This window comes from Aptenodytes patagonicus, chromosome 2, assembly GCF_965638725.1.
Source record: "Aptenodytes patagonicus chromosome 2, bAptPat1.pri.cur, whole genome shotgun sequence".
NCBI lineage: Eukaryota > Metazoa > Chordata > Aves > Sphenisciformes > Spheniscidae > Aptenodytes > Aptenodytes patagonicus.
The window spans coordinates 52685857-52707071 of record NC_134950.1 but is presented as its reverse complement, the minus strand read 5'-3'; the positions used below and the strand labels follow the sequence as shown (position 1 = coordinate 52707071).

General features: G+C 40.3%; 2 protein-coding genes across 4 annotated transcripts in view; one reads left to right on the top strand and one right to left on the bottom strand.

Moving 5' to 3' along the window:
* The first annotated feature begins 333 nt into the window (after positions 1 to 333).
* On the top strand, positions 334 to 17316 carry RMC1 (regulator of MON1-CCZ1). Of its 3 annotated transcripts, none has more exons than XM_076329834.1 (21): positions 334 to 548; positions 952 to 1047; positions 2786 to 2862; positions 4317 to 4401; positions 4830 to 4886; positions 5949 to 6035; positions 7239 to 7379; positions 9047 to 9150; positions 9633 to 9722; positions 9834 to 9939; positions 11857 to 11968; positions 13059 to 13103; positions 13534 to 13587; positions 13902 to 14030; positions 14383 to 14489; positions 15214 to 15333; positions 15514 to 15591; positions 15752 to 15856; positions 15942 to 16010; positions 16154 to 16379; positions 17139 to 17316. In XM_076329834.1, exons 1-21 carry the CDS (start codon positions 381 to 383, stop codon positions 17216 to 17218), a joined length of 2136 nt encoding a protein of 711 aa, XP_076185949.1. In that variant the 5' UTR covers positions 334 to 380; the 3' UTR covers positions 17219 to 17316. The 3 variants fall into 3 exon arrangements, with proteins under 3 accessions (XP_076185949.1, XP_076185951.1, XP_076185950.1); XM_076329836.1 differs by having other exon boundaries at positions 16327 to 16379; positions 17139 to 17158; XM_076329835.1 differs by lacking the exon at positions 952 to 1047.
* Positions 17298 to 21215, bottom strand: part of NPC1 (NPC intracellular cholesterol transporter 1) — a 28478-nt gene continuing 24560 nt past the window's right edge. The window contains exons 22-25 of the mRNA XM_076329833.1: positions 20727 to 20958; positions 19502 to 19615; positions 18540 to 18702; positions 17298 to 17856 (exon numbers count right to left, since the gene is read on the bottom strand). Coding sequence (XP_076185948.1) covers positions 17774 to 17856; positions 18540 to 18702; positions 19502 to 19615; positions 20727 to 20958 — 592 coding nt within the window. The 3' untranslated portion in view covers positions 17298 to 17773. The remainder of the gene's footprint in view (positions 17857 to 18539; positions 18703 to 19501; positions 19616 to 20726; positions 20959 to 21215) is intronic.

The following is a 21215-nucleotide window of genomic DNA, read 5'->3' as shown; positions in this document are numbered from 1 at the left end:
CCGGCGACGCCGCGCCACGGCGCCCGGGACGGCGAACCGGGGCTGTGAAGAGAGCGGCGGAGTAGGCGGGGCCGCGCGGGGCCCCGCCCTCCCCCCCCCCGCGCGCCCACCGCCTGTGGGGGAGGCGCGCGCCCGAGCGCGGGGCGGGGCCCTTTCACCCCTGAGCCGCCGCTTCCTCCCCTGCCGGCCCGGCCGCGGCCGTCACCCGCGCGCTCTCCTGCCGCCGCTGCCTCGGCGCCCTGCGCCTTTAAGGCAGGCCGGTCCCGCGTCACGTGTGAGGGGAGCGTAAACAGGAAGCGGCCGGCCGGCCGGGAGGTGGGGTGGGGTGGGTTCGTTAAGGGACCGTTTGCGCCGGGTGACTTGCGCCGCGAGCCGCCGCCATGAGCCGCGAGCCGCCGCCGGGGGAGGAAGAGGCGCCGGGAGGAGAAGGAGAAGGAAGAGCGAGAGCCGGGGAGGGCGGCTGCTACCTGGCGCTGTGCGGGCGGCCCGTGCACTTCGAGAAGGCCAACCCCGTCAACTGCGTCTTCTTCGACGAGGCCAACAAGCAGGTGGGCGCGGCGGCGGGCCCTCCCCTCCCCGCGGGGGGCGGCGGGAGGCCGCGCTCCCCCGTCCTGGCAGGCCGCCGGGCGCTGTTTGTCGGCCGGCGGATCGTCGCCTCAGGACCTCGGCCCACCCCTGCCCCGCGGCTGTGCGAGGAAGACCCGCTGCCTTTTGTCAGTGCGGAGCCCCCTCCCTTCCCCGCCAGCCTGCCGTGGTGGGCGCGTGGGGAGAGGGAGCCGACGGCGGATCCCGGGCACCCCCTCCGCGCCTCGCACGGCTCTGCAGGCCGGGGTCACGGCTTCGGGCCTGTTGCCTCAGCCTTTCCCGCTGCTGCCCTGTTGCCTCCCCGAGCAGAGGGGTCTGGAGGCTCTCATACCCGAGTTTGATTTCCTCCCCTTTCCTTGGCTGCAGAGCATGAGGCTGGTTGTTCACCTTCTGGGGAACTGCTGCGGTGCGAGGTCTTGCTGCTGGGTGGCTGGCTCAGAACCCGTCATCTTGCTAGAGACGGTAGAAATTTTTTTTCTCAAATGCATCAACATAGATTTATCAGGTTGACTTTCACCTGCCTTTACTCTCACTGCCGTAAGGTCTTTCTGGAATTCTTCAGAGTCAGCACTTTTTCTTTCTATTCCAAATGTCCCAGCGGTACTGGCAAACTTTGTCACTTCACTGTTAGCTTCATTTCTCTGATTTTTTTTCCCTTTTCATTTCCTAAAGTTCAGTATATTCATCAAAATTAATATTTGTAGCTTTACTTGTGGCTTGGACCCGAGTGGACGCTTTGCTTGTCATTTCTTGGCTTCAGTTCTTTTAAGCTTGTTTCTCCTTTATATCGCTATGGGCTTCTGAGTACTCAACAGCATTGACCTCAGCATTCACAGAATTGAAACGTTCAAGCTTTTTTTCCCCCATATAAATGGCATGGTTTGCCATGTGTGGACGTGATCAGTGGCATATTTGGAGAGGGGGGAGTATTTCTGGGATGTGTTTCTTGCTGTTGCACTCTCTTCAGAATTATTGGTGTCCTTTCTCTTTATAAACCATAATCCTTTACTTGCATTTTGAGGGCCAGCTGAAATAAGATTGCTTAAACGTGCCTGTCAGGAGACACTCTATCACAGTGTGGATGAGATATAACTACACAGAAACTGTTTTTTAAGAGCTCACTTGAAAGAAACTAATTTTCAACTGTAAATTTAATTCTCCACGTTTTCTTGCTATTCTAAAATTGTTTAATTTCCGATGTGTCTCTAAATAATTTGTAACCAGCATTTCAATGACAGTTTACCACGTGAACAGCCTTCTGAGAGATCTGTCCTTGCTATCTTCTCATCTCGCAAAGATTGAGAGTGTTGCCTGCATTTTCTATCTACATCAATATCAAAAGTAGTTAAACTAAGTAGTTATCATTCTAGTAAGGCTGTGGACTTGCTTGCAATTCATAGTCTTGACACCTGTATTCCTGCATGAGCATACTGCACCAGTAGCATGGCTAATATTACAAAGCAACATATCTGTTATAACATTCTGAGGCCTGATCTGTGTGTCTAGTGCTTCTACACGTACAACAAGTACAAATTAGGCATCTGCCTGACTTTCTAAGCCAGTTAAAGTTTTTAACAGCATGACTTTTTCTTTAATGTTACCTTATTCCAGCTTAACAAGCGGTATAGCTCTAGCAGGTTTTATACATATATATGTGCAGTTGTGCTAAAGGAATTCTTTAAGTTGTTAGTGCAAGTTGGCTGAAACTTCTTAGGCACACACAAAACTGCAGATTGCTATTAAACTATTCTTATCTAATAACATGTTCTGACAAAATCAAGCTTCTGGGTCAGTGAGTTGCATCTCTTCCCAATCCCCAAGCTGATTTCCTTTTTGTTTTAAACAATGCCCTGATGTCTCAGATACTTTTATTAGTACCTGATTTAGGAAAATAGGAGTATTAAAAAAAAAAAAAAAGAGAGAAAAGCTTATACGGACTCTTACGATTTTAACTTGCCCAGTAGTTCAGAATATGCCTACAGGACTGTAACAGCACCATTGGAAACCTGTCAACTCTAAGTAAACTTGGAGCTCCAGAGGAAGGAATTGATTATTTACTGAATCTCAGTGTGAACTGGCAGATCTGTGTAAGAACAAAAGTTGTCTAGTAAAAAAAATAAAAGGTATGGCTTACAGAAAAGAAAGCATGTTAAGGTTATGATTTTGAATAAGCTACAAATATGTTCAAAATTTTTTATAGGTTTTTGCTGTTCGATCCGGTGGAGCTACAGGAGTTGTTGTTAAAGGCTTGGAGGATAGAAATCCCATTTCCTTCAGGTAAGGCACCTTCATCTTTGTCTTGGGACAGAATTCTGCAATCTTAAAATTATGTAGTACTTAGTCATGATCTGCTGTAGTTCAGGCATAAAACTTATAAGTAGTTGTGATCATCTTTTGATTTTGTTCTTAGACATAATCTTGCAATTAAGATGTCATGCTTTGCCCTCATGAATTTATAGTCTTCTGTGGGAAAAATGGTTAGTAGGCTGTGGCTTTTTTTTTTTTTTTTTTTTAAACAGCGGTGTTTTACTAAGACACGCTATGTATGTGAGAGAGTGTGGACATTCAAACTTGTGTTTCCTACAACAGCAGTGACTTATCCAAGGATGCAGCTTAGCAAGTTAAACAAAAGGAAGTAAACTTAAATATGTAGAGAACCATAATTTCTGAATTTCATGCCCGTGATTCAAGCACAGGATTTCCTACATGTAGGTTTCTTGCATTCTGTTTCTTGTTTAATCTAAATTGTCTTCTTTTATGTATTCCGTTTTTTGTTGAAATGTTTTTTTTGCAGAACCTGACAACAGTATTTTCAATGAAACTACTTTGTCTTTAGAAAACTATTTTATATATGCCTCTGTTAAGAGCAATGGCTTTTTGCACTCTGCTATCCATATGTAAGGAAGTATTCTTTTGCTCGAAGGTTGCTTCAATCCAGATATGGGTGAAACAATTTGTAGTCAAGGTGTGTTTACTGTGATGTCAGGTATTACACAGGGCCTGTCCTGAAAGTTGCTATTTTTATTTGACTGTTTAATTTGACTACCCTTGTCACAAATCCTGAGGGAGCTAAAAATACTCAGTGAACTTCAAGAGGTTCCACAGTTTTCCTGCTTGACTATCTAGCTCTCTCTTTGTCTGGACTTAATAACGTACACTGAAAGTAGAACTATGTTATTCATGCCAATTGTACTGATGCTTGTTTGGTAAGAATACATTTTTTATTTTTTCAAATGATGTGAAAACAGCTTCACTCTCCCTTTAACATCAGAAATTCTTCTAGAGGATGTGTCCTAATGAGGAAGCGAGTAGGCTTGGGTCACTTAGCAGTAGTTCTGGAAGTAAAGGAGCTGATTGCAGGATGTTGGTGAGTGTCGCAGAACTGCAGACTCACTGGGACATTCAAACGCAGGTTTGAATAGTTCCACAGTCTTCCAGTTCCACATCATAGGCTAATGGTGTTGAGCATTTGTAGTAACTTCAGGTGCAAATTTGTGTGATCTTAGCCATGTTTCTGTAACAGATGTGTTCAGGACTTCTGAAGAGTGAACTGCCATTATCTTCCAGTCTGAATTTTGAATCCTGTACTTGTCCGGCAACACTCATAAGTTGTATTCAAAAGCACTTGCGTTACACTTTTTTCCCTCTCTCATTGTCTTTTTGAGGGTGTATTACAGAATTCTGTAATATTTTAGACACTATTTCCATAACTTCTTTTTCTTTCTGTATAGGATGGAAGACAAAGGAGAAGTGAAGTGCATCAAGTTTTCCTTGGGGAACAAGATACTGGCTGTGCAGAGAACTTTGAAGAGTGTGGTAAGAAACCTACACCCTGCAGATAGGGAATTGGAGCTGGAAATCTACGTACAGTACCAGAGTAGAAGCCTCTGAGACAAAAGTTTAAGAGGTCTGGTGGCTAACAACAGCTGTAGTGAAAATTCCCCTATCATCCTGAGAGGCTGAACAGGCAACATTGTTGTCTTGCTAGTATCATCATTTAAGAAAAGGTGTGGGGGGAGCCAACCCCTATAAAGAATTCCCTGGCAGGGATGAAGTAGAATTAAGTTTTTCTTAATTAAGAATTAAGAAATTCTTAATTTCTTACTTTCGGAAGTAAGTTAAGTTTTTCTTCTAGATATCTCATCCAAAATAATTTGATAAACTAATATCTATTCTCTTGTATCTATGTACGTATCTTGTCTGTGCTTCGTAATTGCTAACACACTTCATGGGTGTTTTTGCAGGATTTTTTGAATTTTATTCCAGATAGCCCGCAGCTAGAATATACACAGGAATGTAAGGTAAGTAAAGTAAATGTCCAAAGCTTACATGCTTAGGTGAAACTCTAATGTTAGTTACACTGGTGGCCTCTACTCTACAAGAGAACTAGCTGAGATACCTTCCAAAACACTAACATGAAATAAATGAGATACGTAGGCACTACTATCTATCTGAATTGAGGTAAATGAACAGGTATTAACAATACCATAGAAAACTTCCTGATCCAGTCACTTTAATTCTTTCCTAGAGAGGACTGGAAATGCTGTGGAGGCAACAAATGTCAAAGTATGGGAAGGAGAAGACACAAAGTGCTGATGATGTAGAAACAGTGGGCAGTAGTTATACTAATGCCAAGTATGTTAATGTGGATGTTTTACCCTAATTTCACTGATCAGTGATAGTAAGCTATTACTAGTTCGCATACTATGTTTGGTATTTTCAAACAACCCTTCTAGTTTTTTGATGATTATTTTACCAGAAACAAGCACTGTTGTCATTGTTTGGTACTTTTCAACTTTTAACATTTTGGGGTAATAGAATGATAAAGTAAATTTTTAAACACCTGATTTGCACAGATCCCTTTATTCCTGTAGACTTTAAAGCTGAAGCACTCTCTGTTTCATTATTTAGGATTATGCGTTTGAGTAAACCATTCTAGCAAAGCATTTATGGTGGTGTTCTGAGTGGAGTCATGGCAAATATTTCCACTTGGTTCTTAATTTCTGTCAGCAGAAGGAACCCGCTTTTCATGTCAGGAATTGGTTGAATTGGCAGTATGGTTTGAACCAGAAGAACTTGGTTGTATTTAGGGTGAAAAGAAAATTTGCCTGTGTAATAAACTTGTAAATCTTACATGCTGCCAAAAATTCAGGTCATACAGTAGTTGTGTTCATACATAGTTTTGGAAGTCTTGACAAAAGTAGCTGATGCATGCTGGGTGTCTAGTTAATGCTTTTGGCCAACTCCAGTGATTGGATAACTAAATTGCCTTTGGTCTCGCATTCTTCGTTTAGTAATATTACCTTATCTGAATAGTTAATTTTCCCAAGTAAAAGAGTGTTTGTTTGCTTGTTTGTTAAAAGACAAAGAATGCCAATATTCTAGGATTCTGCTGGACAAGTTCTACAGAAATTGTCTTCATCACAGATCAAGGAATTGAATTCTATCAGGTAATACAAATAACTCCGGTAGGACAGACATATTTAGAGATTTGAAAATGTAAATTTGTGTCAGTATCTTTGAATTCCTTTCTTTTAGTGCTCTGATTGAGAAAGCACTACTGAAAAAAGAAATTCTGCTGTTTTGTTTGGAGACTACAATTATTTTTCTTTGAGAGGAATACTTTTTGGGGCAGGGGGAACTTAACACTAACAGGTTATTTAGTACAGCTAACAAAGACCCTGTATAAAGGAGTACTGAATTAAGCCTTGAGAACTCTATATTAATAGATGCTCTTGGCTTGTATGGAAATGAGTATCTAAATCTAATGTGAAGTATCGCTTCATGCAAAACAAATCAGCATTGTGGAGGATGTGTGCATGCTTAAAATGCAGCAAAGAACAAATAATTCACTAAGATAGATAGTGATATCCTTCTGCAAATTGGCAGCTTCCTCCGATGTTGATCTCATTGTCTGAGTTCCTCTGTGTTATGTGTAATTACCTTTGCGTATGTTTTTGGAGGAATCTAATGAATAAATAGCTCTTTCTGACATTCATGATGAGGGATGTTATAAACTTCCTCCAAAGTTGTGCACTTCCCAATAGTTCCAGTCCTGGAGCTAAGACACGGTGTTTCACATAATTACTGTTACTAATAGCTAGTACTAAAGAAAGTAACTGAAAAAGCAGCATTATTTCCTGCTGATTGAGGGAGAAAAATATATTTGGCACCTGAAAGGATTATGAACATCAACCCTGTAGGTAAAAGGACCAAATCAAGTAAGTGTGGTTTTGAAGAGAAGTTATTTAAGCCCTTAAAATGAAGAGAATTGATTTATATACTGTCTTTGTTCTTAAAATAAAAGACTAAGGAAGCTGGGGAGTGAAGGCAGCAAAGATATTGTAATAACTTTTTAATAAAACTTCACTAGTTGTGTCAAGCTAGGTGTTTTCTCCATTATAGACAGAACTTCTACCCAGACCTGGATGAGGGGGAAGAGGCAGCTCATTAGAATTTGAGGAGGATTTGATGTGCATTTCCTTAGCTACAGTAAATTGGGGCCTAAGCTGTAATTGTCAGGTTTCTGATTTTTAATTCTAGCACTGTAAATGCCCTTACACTTAACTGTTTCTCATTTAATATTCCTAGCTACTGTGTAGTACCATTTATGCTGATATATACCTGATAATGCTAATATCCTGTGTTTCCAGGTATTACCAGAGAAACGAAGTTTAAAACTTCTGAAGAATCAGAGTATTAATGTCAACTGGTACATGTATTGTCCAGAGAGCTCTGTTATTCTTCTGTCGACCACTGTCCTTGGCAATGTCCTGCAGCCATTCTATTTCAAGGTAAAGGGATATGTTCCAAACTTTTCATTTTGTGTGCTTCCTTTTTTTTTTTTTTTTTTGGCGGCTGCTTCACTCAACTATTCTATTGCTTTTCCTGGATTTCTTCCAAGAGGTGCATGTGTTCACATCCTTATATGACAGTAAGCAAAGGACAAAGCAAAAATCTATAAGGTAGTTCCTAGGTGATGGCTTAAAATTAAGTGATTCACTCTTTTTTTTATGTCCTCTTTGGAAAGAGGTGTGTCCAGCTAATGTTGGACAGTTGACCTTGAGAAAGGAGGAAAAAAAAATAGTGACCCAATATTTGACAACGTAAATATCTTTCAAGAGATCTTTTTTCACTTAAATAAGTATATGTTATTTACTTTTACTATGGGCATTTGCACTCTGTAGTGCAGTAATAAAGAAAAACTAAGGGCCTTTCACCTGTGATTATAACTACAACCTTCCAAATGTGAGTGGATGAATGTGAAAAAGAAAGAAGAAAGGTAGCACTTAAGAAACAACTATTGTCCCAAGCATGAGAGGGCTTTATTTCTCTTGGTGTTCTTCCCTGTGGACAACACTTAAGGTTACTGGGAAAATATTTTTCTTTTTGGCTTGGAAAAAGTGTGTAGTAAAAACTAGAATCTGTTTTAAGTTAATCATGCAGTAAGATGACTTAAAAAATGAGGAGAACAACTACAGAGTTCATCTTGCTTCTCAAAGGATTAGGAATATTTCTCTGGTCGTCTAAGGGAAGAGATTAAACAGAAGCTTATTCAAATGGGTTTCCTGGTTTGATCTTGTGCAGGGTCTGTACTGGACCTTGAAATTACGTTCTCTTAGGTGGCTAGGTGCCTAGCCTACCCAAGCCACCAGCTTTCTTTTTAAGGACTTAGGTCATGCTTTCCCCTCCTTAACACTTTGTGTCAAGTTGTAGCTTGAAGCTAAATAACTTTTGTGTTCAGAAGGTAATCTTTAAAGATTTCCCGAGAAAGGTACTGTACCAAAATAATCTTTAAAAATAGAGCTCTAGCAAAGGATATATTTCTGTAGTGTTCACACTTCACACTCAAGAATGAGTTAATGAGAACGGGAAGTGAATTTCAGTAGAAGCTTTGGAAACTCTGAAAACTTGCTTAAATATAAGTTCTAAAGGAAAAGAGGAAGAGGAGAAAGGAAACCTTGGGCCGGAGCAGGAATATGCTCTGAGTATAAGGCGGATTCTGGAGTTAGCAGGAACAAAAGGAGACTGTGACTGGTAGGAGGTACTGGTATTTTCCCCTTCCCAGTAAGCAGTTATTTAAGAGTTGGAGCATATATTTTGCTGGAAGAGAGAAAGGAAGTTAAGAGAACTGCTGTTTGTTTGAGATCTCCAGACCAATTGTAAATGGGATCTGCATACAAATTTGTCTTGACTTAATTAAAATGGAAATGCTTTGCTAGCTGAAGCTGATGCTATAAAATCAAGATGATAAAGCTGCTAAAATTATAATACCAGAAGTATGTGTTTAGGATCACAGTAGGAAAAAAAGTGTCAAACCCTTTTTCTTTTTTTTGGCTATCATCATTCTTCACCTCATGGGGGTGCTATTGATGCAGCGTTTGATTTAAAGGTTACTTGAGACCTTTCTGTTTCAAGTCTTAACAATGGATTTCTTTGGGGTTTTTTTTCTGTTTAACAGAGTGGAACAATGTCAAAACTATCAAAATTTGAAATTGAGTTACCTGCGGCACCCAAGTCCTCCAAGCTCAGCCTTTCTGAAAGAGATATTGCTATGGCTACAATGTATGTATCTAACTAATCAAGCCTTTCTTGGATAAGTATGACAATTTGGGGATGCTGGGAAAAGACAAGAACATTAACATGGTTGCCCTCGTTTCTTGTTTTAGCAGTACTACTGCTTTAAAGTGCTTTAGTTACTGCCTTGAACAAAGCATGTAAACAACTCTGGGGCAAGGCGGGGAGGGGAAGTTAACTGAGAAGTCTTACATTAAAATGTTCTTGATTAGTACATAAATTTTGAGAATACCAACACATCAGTTCAAAAATGAAGCAGAGTTGTTCTTAGATGCCTAACTTGCATGAGTATAGGCCGTCCATTGCAATTCATCGAGTGCTGTTTTAGTCTTTCACTTTTAATTAACGGATCACTTGACTTAGGCGATCTCACATCTGTTCTTTCAGGATAAAATGTATGGCTCTAACAATGCTCTAGCTCTGTGGTAGAGCTCTTTGAAAATAATGCTTTCATCCTGTTGTCTTGTTAGATATGGGCAGCTTTATGTTCTCTATTTGAGGCATCACTCAAGGACTTCCAATAGTACAGGAGCAGAAGTAGTCCTCTATCACTTACCAAGGTAAAAGCAGAATGAAGAACACTAGTGGAAATTCACATGTGTGTAAGAGACATATGCTTTTCTAGTTTAAACAGGTTTACTGACCGGTTCTTCTCATTGCTATTTCCATAGAGAGGGCTCCTGTAAGAAGACACATATTTTAAAGCTGAACAGAACTGGAAAGTTTGCACTGAATGTTGTGGATAACTTGGTGGTAGTACATCATCAGGATACCGAGGTGTGATTTATTTATATTATGTTGTGCCTTTTAAAAGTTATGGGCAGATTTTAGTAACGATGCCTGTTAGCTCTAGAAAATATTTTTGCATGTGCTTAGCTTTGCCAAAAGCCAGAGTATTTACAGGAACAAAACCATAAGGGTATGAGAGATTCAAAGTTATCCTTTTACCTTGTTGGGCTAACATTGAATCAGGGCTGATGCTAATGCCTGTTTTTTCATACACTTTTTTTCTTCTTGCTAGTTTCCTATGATACTCTGCTGCTGCACTGCGTAGGCTTTTAAGGCATTGTTGTGGTTTAACTCGCAGGCAGCTAACACCATGCAGCTGTTCACTCACTCCCCCCCCAGTGGGATGGGGGAGAGAATTGGGGGGAAAAAAGTAAAATTTGTGGGTTGAGATAAAGACAGTTTAATAGGACAGAAAAGGAAGGGAAAACAATAATAATGATGATAAAAGAATATACAAAACAAGTGATGCACAATGCAATTGCTCACCACCTGCCAACCGATGCCCAGCCAGTTCCCAAGCAGTGGTCACTGCCTCCTGGCCAACTCCCCCCAGTTTATATACTGAGCATGACATCATATGGTATGGAATACCCCTTTGGCCAGTTTGGGTCAGCTGTCCTGGCTGTGCCCCCTCCCAGCTTCTCGCTGGCAGGGCACGAGAAGCTGAAAAGTCCTTGACTAGTGTAAGCACTACTTAACACACCGATGTTTTAGTTGTTGCTATCAACATTATTCTCATCCTAAATCCAAAGCACAGCACTGTACCACCTACTTGGAAGAAAATTAACTCTATCCCAGCCAAAACCAGGACAGGTATTATACAAAGAGGTAGAGTTAAATTGGATACTAAATTATTAATCCTGGGAACTTCTCATATTGCACACATTTGAATTATATGTTTCTATGACACAAACTTATGCTCCTTTAGTTTGAAGGCCCAGATCTGCAAAAACTTCTATGAATACAAATGATCTTATGCATATGGTAGCATAGGTAAAACTTGCTTGTCTGTAGGCTCAGTAGCAAGGCTTGCTCAGTGGTAAAGCTAAAGTGGTACTTTGCTCTTAACTTGTGGAAAGGCTTTGGCTTCTTGTATTCTCTTCTCTTGGGCAGCTTCAAGAACTGGGGCACACTATCTCATTAGCATGATTAGTTGATGTTTCAGTTATAATTCGTGTTAATTCTACACATTAGCATTTAACCCAGAGCACTTATTCTCCAGCATTTTGGTTAAGCTATAAACATGACTATATAAACACAGAAAACAAAATCGGACTGAATAGGGTAGATACCAATAATTGAAGTCATGTTTCATTAGCACTGAAAGTGAAGCTATTTTCTACTGTGGAAGGCTAAGAATGTCGTCCATACTGGGTAAAAGCATTAGTGACCTGAGCTGAACAAGACTGAAGGGTAGCAGTATGAGGAGAATCATAGGAAGATGCAGAATTTTCCTCACAGTTTCTAGCATCCATAACTAAGCAGTGAATTTGACATGAATCTCCTATAAGGGGGTGTGTAAGACAGAGACACTTTTTACCAGGGCCTGTAGGCCCTGTTGCCCCTGTGTAAGGGGCAACAGTTTTAAACTGAAGGAGGGTAGATTTAGACTGGATATAAGAAAGAAATGTTTTACAGAAGGGGCGGTGAGACACTGGAACAGGTCACCCAGGGAAGTTGTGGATTGCCCCATCACTGGATGTGTTCAAAAAGTCAGGCTGGATGGGGTTTTGAGCAGCCTGATCTAGTGAAAGATGTCCCTGCCCCCGGCACATCCCTTCCAACCCAAACCATTCTATGATTCTAATGGAGAACACAAGATGGAAATGTGAAAAACAGCCTGAATACATGTAAATGGGTGGTAACTCACATTTGTGAATACTAATTTTCTCTTCTCAATTGCAGACTTCGGTTATATTTGACATCAAACTAAAAGGAGAATTTGACGGGTCTACTACCATCCATCAATTTGTACTTCCGCCTCGATCAATACAACCCTATCAAATACCTGTAGCAGGTAGAACTACTATATAACAAATATCCTAACACTATTATCAAGATTATCTAAATGTAACAGCTGGCATACAAGAGTGCTTCAGTTTTTAGTAATCAGCATCCTAACATGTCTATTATACATATTTAGGAGAGGGTGAGGGAGGAAAGAAGGTAAGAAGGAATTGATCATGAATTTGTGTTCCAAACTTGTGCCTACTACAGAAAAGTAAGAGTTGTTTAAGGTGCATACTTCCTATAGTACTTTGCTTTTACACTTCAAAGCTGGTTTGTTTTGGGTTTTTTTGGCCACAGCTATAAAAGCTTGTGTGTATACTCAAAAGCACTTCATGCTTTTCTGGCTTAAGTCATGACTATTTAACTTCCTAAGTCACATAGAGAGGCTGAAAGACAACCCAAGCTTAGAATCAAGTTTAGAAGCAATGCTAAGATCAATGTTAGGACTTCAACAGTTAGATTCTTCCTCTTGGATTATCTTTCTGTTCTTCTGTCCTAGAAGTGTAGCAGATAATTACCCTCAAGCTGGAAGTAACTAGAAAAGTCTGAGCATAATTCCACTAACATATGGCAAAGCAGTGTGGTTCTCTTTATAGAAGAGAAAGATGCTTCTACAGGAATGATCGCACCTGAAAAGCTCTTTAACATCTGAATGTTGAAGTCACTAATAGCAAGTATAACTGATAAATCTGCAGGTAGAGGTTTGTATTAAACAAAGGTTAGGAGCAGAAAGTACAAACCAGTCTTGCTTTTTAAGAAACTAAAGTGATTACATATAAATACAGCAAAAGGAGTCTGTGTATTTAGAATTATAGTACTAGAGATAAAATACTTCTGCATGCATGATTTCGCTTGGCTGAAAAACAAGACAATCATGTTTCAAAGAACTTGTTTGCCTTCTCACAGTGTCAGTTTTTCCTTGTAGATGATCTGGCTACACAAATGGGTGTATCTTTTTTGCCTGCGTGCTGCAGGACTGCTAGACATGTTACAATCCATACTTGCCTTTTCAGTGTAAGGTTGTAGTTTGTATTTTGTTAGTGTAGGAGAGCTGCCAGAGTACTACTGTTCTTCACCTGATGTTAATTTTTCTGCAGGTCCAGCCTCTGTGACAAGTCAGTCTCCTGTTCCATGTAAACTTTGTATCCTTTAAATACTTTAAAAGTGCAAGAGTCTTACTGAAGCCTCATTCTGTGTATCAAGCATGGAAGAAGCTAGGATTTGTTACCTTGACCCATTAAGTCCAGCTTTAGCCGATTATGCATATTTACTTCAAGACAAAATAATATGCTTCATAAGAGACTGTAATGCTTTCATAGAGTTGTAAATATGGAAATCTAGTATAATACAATACCACATTTCTTGGTCATTTGAGATGCATGTATGAAATTACTGAATAGGTACACCATGAAATTGAAGATATAATTCCAAGAATATGGTTCAAGACCTTACAAGAAAAGGTGACAGTAAATGAAAGTATATTAATGGGATCTGCTTCAGTACAGTAACATGAATTTAGTAGCAACAGTTTAGAATCACTGTTAATATGGATGTTAGAACTTTAACATTTAGATTCTTCTTCTTGGATTGTCTTTCAACCTGATATTATCATCAGTGCAAGCGAAGGTAAGCGGTGAGCTGTTTGACACTGAGTACAGTGGAGTCAAAGGGTGGCTAGTTTATACCTTCAGTGCACAAAGCAGCTTAAAACAAAGTGACTAAGCAGATGTACCTAATAAGATGACTACTCTTGGTAGTGATTAACTGAGGATGACCATCTTTCCTACAACTTTTCAGGGGTAATGGTGCTCTAAAACATAGACTTAGGAAGGCAAATAAATCATAATCTAGATGTGTTCTCATTTAAAGGCAGAAAAGTTGGATGTCTAGGCTATACTATATAAGGCAATTCACTTTTTGTTTTACTCCTTCAAATCAAGGTTACCTCTGGAGTCTTCAAGTGAAACTTGAACCTGTAGTTAACCTCTTGCTAGATAAAGGAAGACTAATGGATTTCCTTCTCCAAAGGAAAGAATGCAAAATGGTTATCCTATCTGTATGCTCTCAAAGTAAGTTCACATGCTTTGTTTGTCTCTTGAAAGTACAATTTGTAAATACTCACACAAGTTAGCTGTGCTGTTCTTAGGTTTGAGATCACCTCTGAAGCTAGCTTGGTCCTGTAAGATGTCATTTGCCTAGACTACCCTCAGTCACCATTCTAAAGGAATTATTTAACAGCATGAAAGAATTCAACTCTCCCCCTGCCCCCCCCCCTTTTAGTTAAAATACATCTGACATGACTGAAAGTGTTTCTTTAAAGTTTAGAATCAAGTTTAGAGTAGAGATCACCTTTTTAAAAAGGCAACATTAAAGCCCCTGGTTATTTCTCCTCATAGTTCTTTTTTCTTTTTATCTTTTCAGTGCTCAGTGAGCCAGAAAGGGGATCACTGTCTGTGATTGCAACTGTTTTTGACAAACTGAATCATGAATATAAGAAGTACTTGGAAGCTGAGCAAAGCTATACTATGGTAAACCATGTTAGCTACAGCAGCTTACAAAGATAGGATGATGCTATTTGCACTTCAGGTTGCATCATGGTGAAGGCATGCTACTTAGGAAATTCAGGCCTACCTCAAGGTCCTGGCTGCCTCAGGCTCACAGTAGCTGATCTACTGTGCAAGGTGCACTAAGACCCCCACTTAGCACTCTGTTGTGGCAGATGCCGCATAGCTCATCTGCAGCATGACAAGTAACATACCCCAGTGCTTGAAAGCAGAAAGAGGGTATAAGCTCAGAAAGCAACTTGGAATCCGTAACTACCAAAATAGCTTCCAAACCACTGATTTCATGGTACACTATACCACTGCACAACATATGCAGCCCTGATGCATCTTGGAATTACTTCTGTTAAAATACTAAAGTTCAAGCACTAACTCACATAGTACAGCCACATACTAAAAATCCTTCTAAAGCTGAGGGCCTGTGTCAACATAGTAAGTTTGATTCATCTCCTGGCTTTGAGGCATATAACAGCTACATTTCTACAGCTTAAGAGCAGTTTTAAATTCAATACGAAAGCCCATACTGAACAGAATGCATCCAGTATAACATGGCCACAGATGTGAGTTTGCTCAGTAACAAAACATGTTTCTAGTTATGTTTCCAGTGGAAGACAGTCTCTGTACAGATGGGACTGACTAAAACTGTACTACAACACTACAGTTTTCTTTTAAAAAAGCTTTCTTCTTGTAGGTGGTAGAAGCAGGCCTGAGTAGAAGTAATCCACTCCCGAAACGTCCGGTCCGCACTCAAGCAGTTATTGACCAGTCTGACATGTACACACACGTTTTATCTGTATTTACAGAGAAGAAGGTAAGTTAATTTTAAGTGCTAGTTTGGCAGCAGACTCAGAGCAGCAAACTTAAGTTGACTGCTTGAAATAGCCTGTAGAAGGCTTTATTGTCAGGATCAGGGTATTTTGATGCCCATTCTTACAGGGTTGTCATTAACGGGAAGCATACAAGTTCCACCTAACATTTTTTTCTTGTCCAGGAAGCACCTCATAAGTTCACTATAGCAGTCTTGATGGAATACATTCGGTCTCTTAACCAGTTCCAGATTGCAGTTCAGGTAAAGTATTTACATGCCAAGTATATCACCTCACTCCATGAAATTACATAGTTTCAGACCAGTCTTGGTCATGTGTCTAGGTCCTATACAATACTACCTTCTAGATTGTAAAACCTGGTATTGAGACATACCTTTGATGGTCTTATTCCTGCATTCACAGCACTACTTGTATGAGCTGGTCATCAAAACCCTTGTTCAACACAACTTGTTCTACATGCTCCATCAGTTTCTGCAGTACCATGTGCTCAGTGACTCCAAGCCTTTGGTATGTAAGACAAGTTGCTTCAATAAGCTAGCAATGGAGGTGGGAAGTCCTCAGAATTCTAAGGTTATTTCTACTTTTGCCCTAGGCTTGTCTATTACTGTCCCTGGAAAGCATTTACCCTCCCGCACATCAGCTCTCTCTGGACATGTTAAAAGTAAGCATTTCAGACTATAGTAACTCCATGTCACGTATGGGTTAGACTTGTCAAACAGCTTACCTGACCAAGCTTGAAGTGACTAGCTAGCATCTCAAGCATTTGTTAGAAGCATAGTCTTACAGCTGTGATTGACTTCACAGAGACTTTCCACAGCAAATGATGAAATAGTGGAAGTTCTGTTGTCCAAACACCAAGTTTTGGCTGCCTTGAGATTCATCAGGGGTATTGGAGGACACGACAGCATTTCAGCCCGCAAATTCCTTGATGCAGCAAAACAAGCAGAAGATGACATGCTTTTCTATACTATATTCAGATTCTTTGAACAAAGAAATCAGCGGTTGCGAGGAAACCCTAGTTTCACACCAGGTAAGCAATAAGCAGTTAGACCAAGATACTCAGTTGTGCAAACAGAACTAAAGACTTGTTGCACTTCCACTCCAGCTGAGTCTCTATTATAAGATAAAACTCTTGGTGCATTTTAGCCTGTATTTTAGACTTACTTTTAAGCATAGTTCCAAAGTTAACTTGTCTTACCCCTTTGTATGCTGCACCGAGGAGTAAAGAGACTGAGCCAAACTGGAACTTGCAGATTAAGCTAACCTGTTTGGCTTGCAGTTGCTTGCACTGCTTAGTTTAGCAAAGCCATTATCTCCCATTAGTGCTTTCTCCTGAAGCCAGGAACTGGGTCAAGAAACCTTTGAGTTCAGTTGTCTGTTTCCACAGATTACAAAAATTCAAGGCCTGTTTTATACTACAGTTCCTCTCACTTTAAAAACCAAGCTAAACTGCCTGCACTGGCAACATGTTCTTAATCACCAGGTAGTCTATAGGCACAGAATCCCACTCCAGGATCTTGTATCTTGGCAGTAAAGAACTCCCATGGATATGAATCTGGTGGTTAGATACAGGAACTAGATCAGACATCTGCTTCACCACAAGAATACTTGTCACAGGACTGGAGATACCCCAGTATTCTACCGCTTAAAAATTGTTAAACTCCTTTACTCAAAGGCATTAAAGATAAGAATTAGTACTTATAAATTGAGATAAGTGAAGCTACACAATCTTGCTTCTCAGTTTCTGAGTTTTAAAGTCAACGTTAACTTATATTTTGCTTCCCCTTAGGTGAGCACTGTGAAGAACACGTCACCTTCTTCAAACAAGTTTTTGGAGAACAAGCTCTCATGAAGCCCACAACATTCTGAAAGACTCTTCCACTGAAATGTATAAACTTAATTTATTGCATTTAAGTAGATTTTTGAACTACAAAATTGCTATTTTATAATAAAGTATATACAAGACATTTTGGCAAATAGTACTAAAAATATTACAACTTGTGATGGCTTCCCCCTAAAAATAGAGACAAAAATTGCATTGACCTGCATTTAAAATTAGTGTCAGTGGTTTAGCAGTCCATTCTCATACACATGTCACCTCAATTTCATTAAGAAAGCTATTCAACTCACAATACAGCTGATTTAGGTTTCTAGAAGAAAAAGATGCAACCTCTTGAAAACAGAAGTGTTTTAGTAATCTTGTTAACACATCTAGTTTTAGTAATACTGTTACATGAGCCACACGTAGCATTTCCTGAGTTTAAAGCTATGTTCAAAGGTGCAGCTGATCTCTTCTAGTTGAATCTGTGCAGGAGTCAAGTCAGTGGTGGTTACAGTGTGATAGTCATAGAACATTGCTGCGCTTCGTTCTTAAGAGTTGGGCCTAAGCCACAGTTCATGGAGTCCACTGAACACTGTTAAAAACTAGAAGTAGAGGAGTCTCTCCCGTTCCGTACCTCTGGTCCGCTCTTGTGTAGCGCGAGTTTTAGCTTTATTTACTGATGGGCCTGAGTGAGAGAAAAGAGTTATTACAAAGTCTCAACACTACAGCAGATCAGTCAGTCATCAAGAAGCATGCATGATCTTAGTTGTCTAGGCCCAGCTTAACATTGATGAGACTTCAGAAACATGCTTCTGCTCAGCTGTTAATAGCTAGCAGCAGCAGCCAGGGCAGTAGGTGAATCCCCATCAGCCTAAACCCCCTTAAGTAAGGCTCAGTTGAAGTCTGCTTTTAAGAACTATACCATAAGCATGAATTTCCAAATTCAAGAGGACAGTGTTTGGACCGTCCTTACTGCAAAGCAAGATCGCTTCTGCAAATGCAGGAACACTCTCCCACAGCAGGTTTGTTGCTTCCTCCCACCACCCTATCCCCAGGTTTAGAGACATTAATCATGCTGTTGTCTGTTGGGCCACACGGGCCTAGGCAGCCCTCCACGAAGAACAGCACAGTGCAGCCACACGGGGCAGGCTGTGGTTACTTCAGTTCAGCATGCCTGTAACGGTGAGCTTGCACTGTCACCAGTCAACCCTTGCTTTCCAACAGACCAGCTACTCGAATGACAGAGAGGCACATTCAAGTACTGCTTTTTATCCTTGCAATCCTTCCTACTCAATGGAGAGAAAGTGTCCACAGGTAGCTAGCTGTTTTTGTTTGAAGTGCATTTTAGAGCAGACTGTCACATCTTACCTATGTAACTAAGCAGAACTGGAAGAAATATTAGTCCATGTGTTGCTCCCAGCAGAACCATAGCTAGATACATCCTGAAGTAGAATATCTTGAAGATTTGAGATTTGGAAAAAGCCAGTACTACAATTCCTCCAAATTTGGTCAGTGTGATACCACTGAAAACCTGTCAATAAAAAAAAGTGTTTAAGTGTTAAGTAGGGCTTTATGTAATCCATTTGCTTTCAGTATTTAACATTTGCTAAAATTCTTACGTAATTTGAGGCTCCTACAGGCAGTAAACCTCCTTACCTGTTAGTCCTTAGAACCAAATCCAAGACCTACTTGGGAGAAGAGTTTGACTTCTTGGTCCCACTAGAACCTGACACCACAGGCCAGGCTCAGTATGATTAAAAATCCACTCCAATCTGTACAGCCATCTAGTTTTACTTTAATTTTTTACTTCAGGCAGATACAGACGAAAGCCATTACTGAAGTAACTCACATTCCAGTGAAGTTCCTTACCCAGGTCCAGTACACGTATCACTAGAACAGTCTATTCCAACCCCATCCAGGTTGCTTATCTTAGTCTAGGTGACATGACAGTACTGCCTAAATACTGAGCTCTGCTTGCGTTCCCAAAGCTTCAACTGCATCCCATATTCAGAACAACCTTTCCTAGTCACCTCTGAGTATTTGGAACAGAGAAGCACTCAAACTTTAATGGGACAATTCAAGTTTAATCCAAACTACTAGTTCAGCTAAGGCTTTTAGCTCTGTTCTCTACTATTAATATTAACATCAGACTAAAAATTGAGTCTTGATCACCCCTATTATTAGTAGAAGCCTATGTTGACCTCTAAGAGTTTTAATCAAGCATTCCAAAAAGAACAGGCAAGGCCATCCTTACAGCTTAAGGATATTGGCATAGTCTGTAAAGTTGTAACTTGGCTACTCATTTTCCCCCCCATACAGTAGATACTTACTGAACTGCCCATGTGAGACAGAGCTTCTTCTGCACGCTCTACTCTACTGCCCTTAGTACTAACAGTGAACGCTCTTGTCACGTGACTACAGAATTCCACAGCAATACCACAACTCTAGAGAGTGAAAAGAAACATACATGAAAATACCATTTAGATGAACGCTTTGATGGCAAGGTCTCTACTCTGAACTCTAGACAGGCTAAGAGAGGTTCTAGCAGCTGTGTTCAGTTCCCAGGGTTAAAATGTCATTGGAAGTTACAAGCTCAGCATTACTTGGTTACTAGAGGCTGTTACAGGTACTGTATGGCATTTTACCACCAGTCATTACTAATGGACAATTCATCTGATTAAACAGGAATCAGAACATGAGATTGTTTTGGAGGACAAAAGTTTCTTGATGTTGAAGAAAGCTGGCTTCAATACGGTGCATGCAGTGAACACCGAACACTAAAGTCGGTTTACAGATATTAGCTGCAGTAACATTGCTTTAGAGTAACACTGAGTATACATGCCAATTTGATACCATAAAAATTCAGGTGAGTTTAACACTTTAATCTTAAAAACAAGCTGTTTAAGTAGTCATTGACAACATTGATTGAACAGCTGGCAAATCTTAGGCTTATCTAGCAGGTAGACTTGCATGAACATACATCTAGTTGTAACATCAGGCAACAGTTTACTCTCATAACTTTCTCAGATCTGCAATAAATCTCTAGAGAGCAAGGTAAGCCAGAGCTCCAGCACTCAGCAATTAGTTACTAAGTTCTGGAGTGTTTCATCAAGGCCCAAGTGGTTTCATCCATTTATGCAGGAACAATACCTGTGCTATCACGTCACAGATCTACTCTGTAGAACATAAATACAACAGAAGCCTTAACACTAACCTACGTATCCTTACTTCAGGCATGAACAACCTCTGTTGATGTGCAATAGCACCTAGCCTACATAGTAGCAATACAACTGTTGCTGCAGAACAGAAGGGACCACCACCAGATGCAGTATAGCTTACAGTTCAATTGCTGTATCTTACCAGTACTAGGACTAGTTGTCAGAATAAACCTGTTTTCTACACACCATCTAGGTGTATTAAGATAGTTCCACTACTGTTCAAATGCCTGTCAAAGTTCAGTAGAAAATACTACTCGGCATCACGAATATATACATAAGACACACAGAACTGTTCAAGACTTGGAAACAGAAGCAGAGGGATGTCTTGTTAACTTACCATGACAAGATTTACTAATGAAACTGCATTCAAACTGATGCCCCAGAGCCACATCACTCCAAACATGTTGATGATTATCATAGCAATAGTTATTGAAACTACGACAGCAGCCCATACTTCAAAACCAAGCAGCAGAGTTGTCACCAAAAATATTGATCCCAAGGAGATGCAGAGGTTAAAGATGGCATCATGCACAATTGTCAAGTATTGTTCATAGAAGACATAAAACACACTGTGGAAATAACAGACGTTGTAGTTAACCGTCTTTCTTGTTATATGCTAATATTAGATTAGCTTCTTGCTAAGGATAAAGCAGTTCCCTCCTTATAGAAGTCACCAGCGGGAACTGGCTTCCTAGCCTCAGTGGAATGACTCCTACAGAACACCGGCTGTTACATGACAACTTTTCGCTAACACTCAAATAAAAGGTTGTATCTGGAAGTCAGGGTAATTCCCACACTTCAGTATAAGCAGCTACAGTAGTTGCCA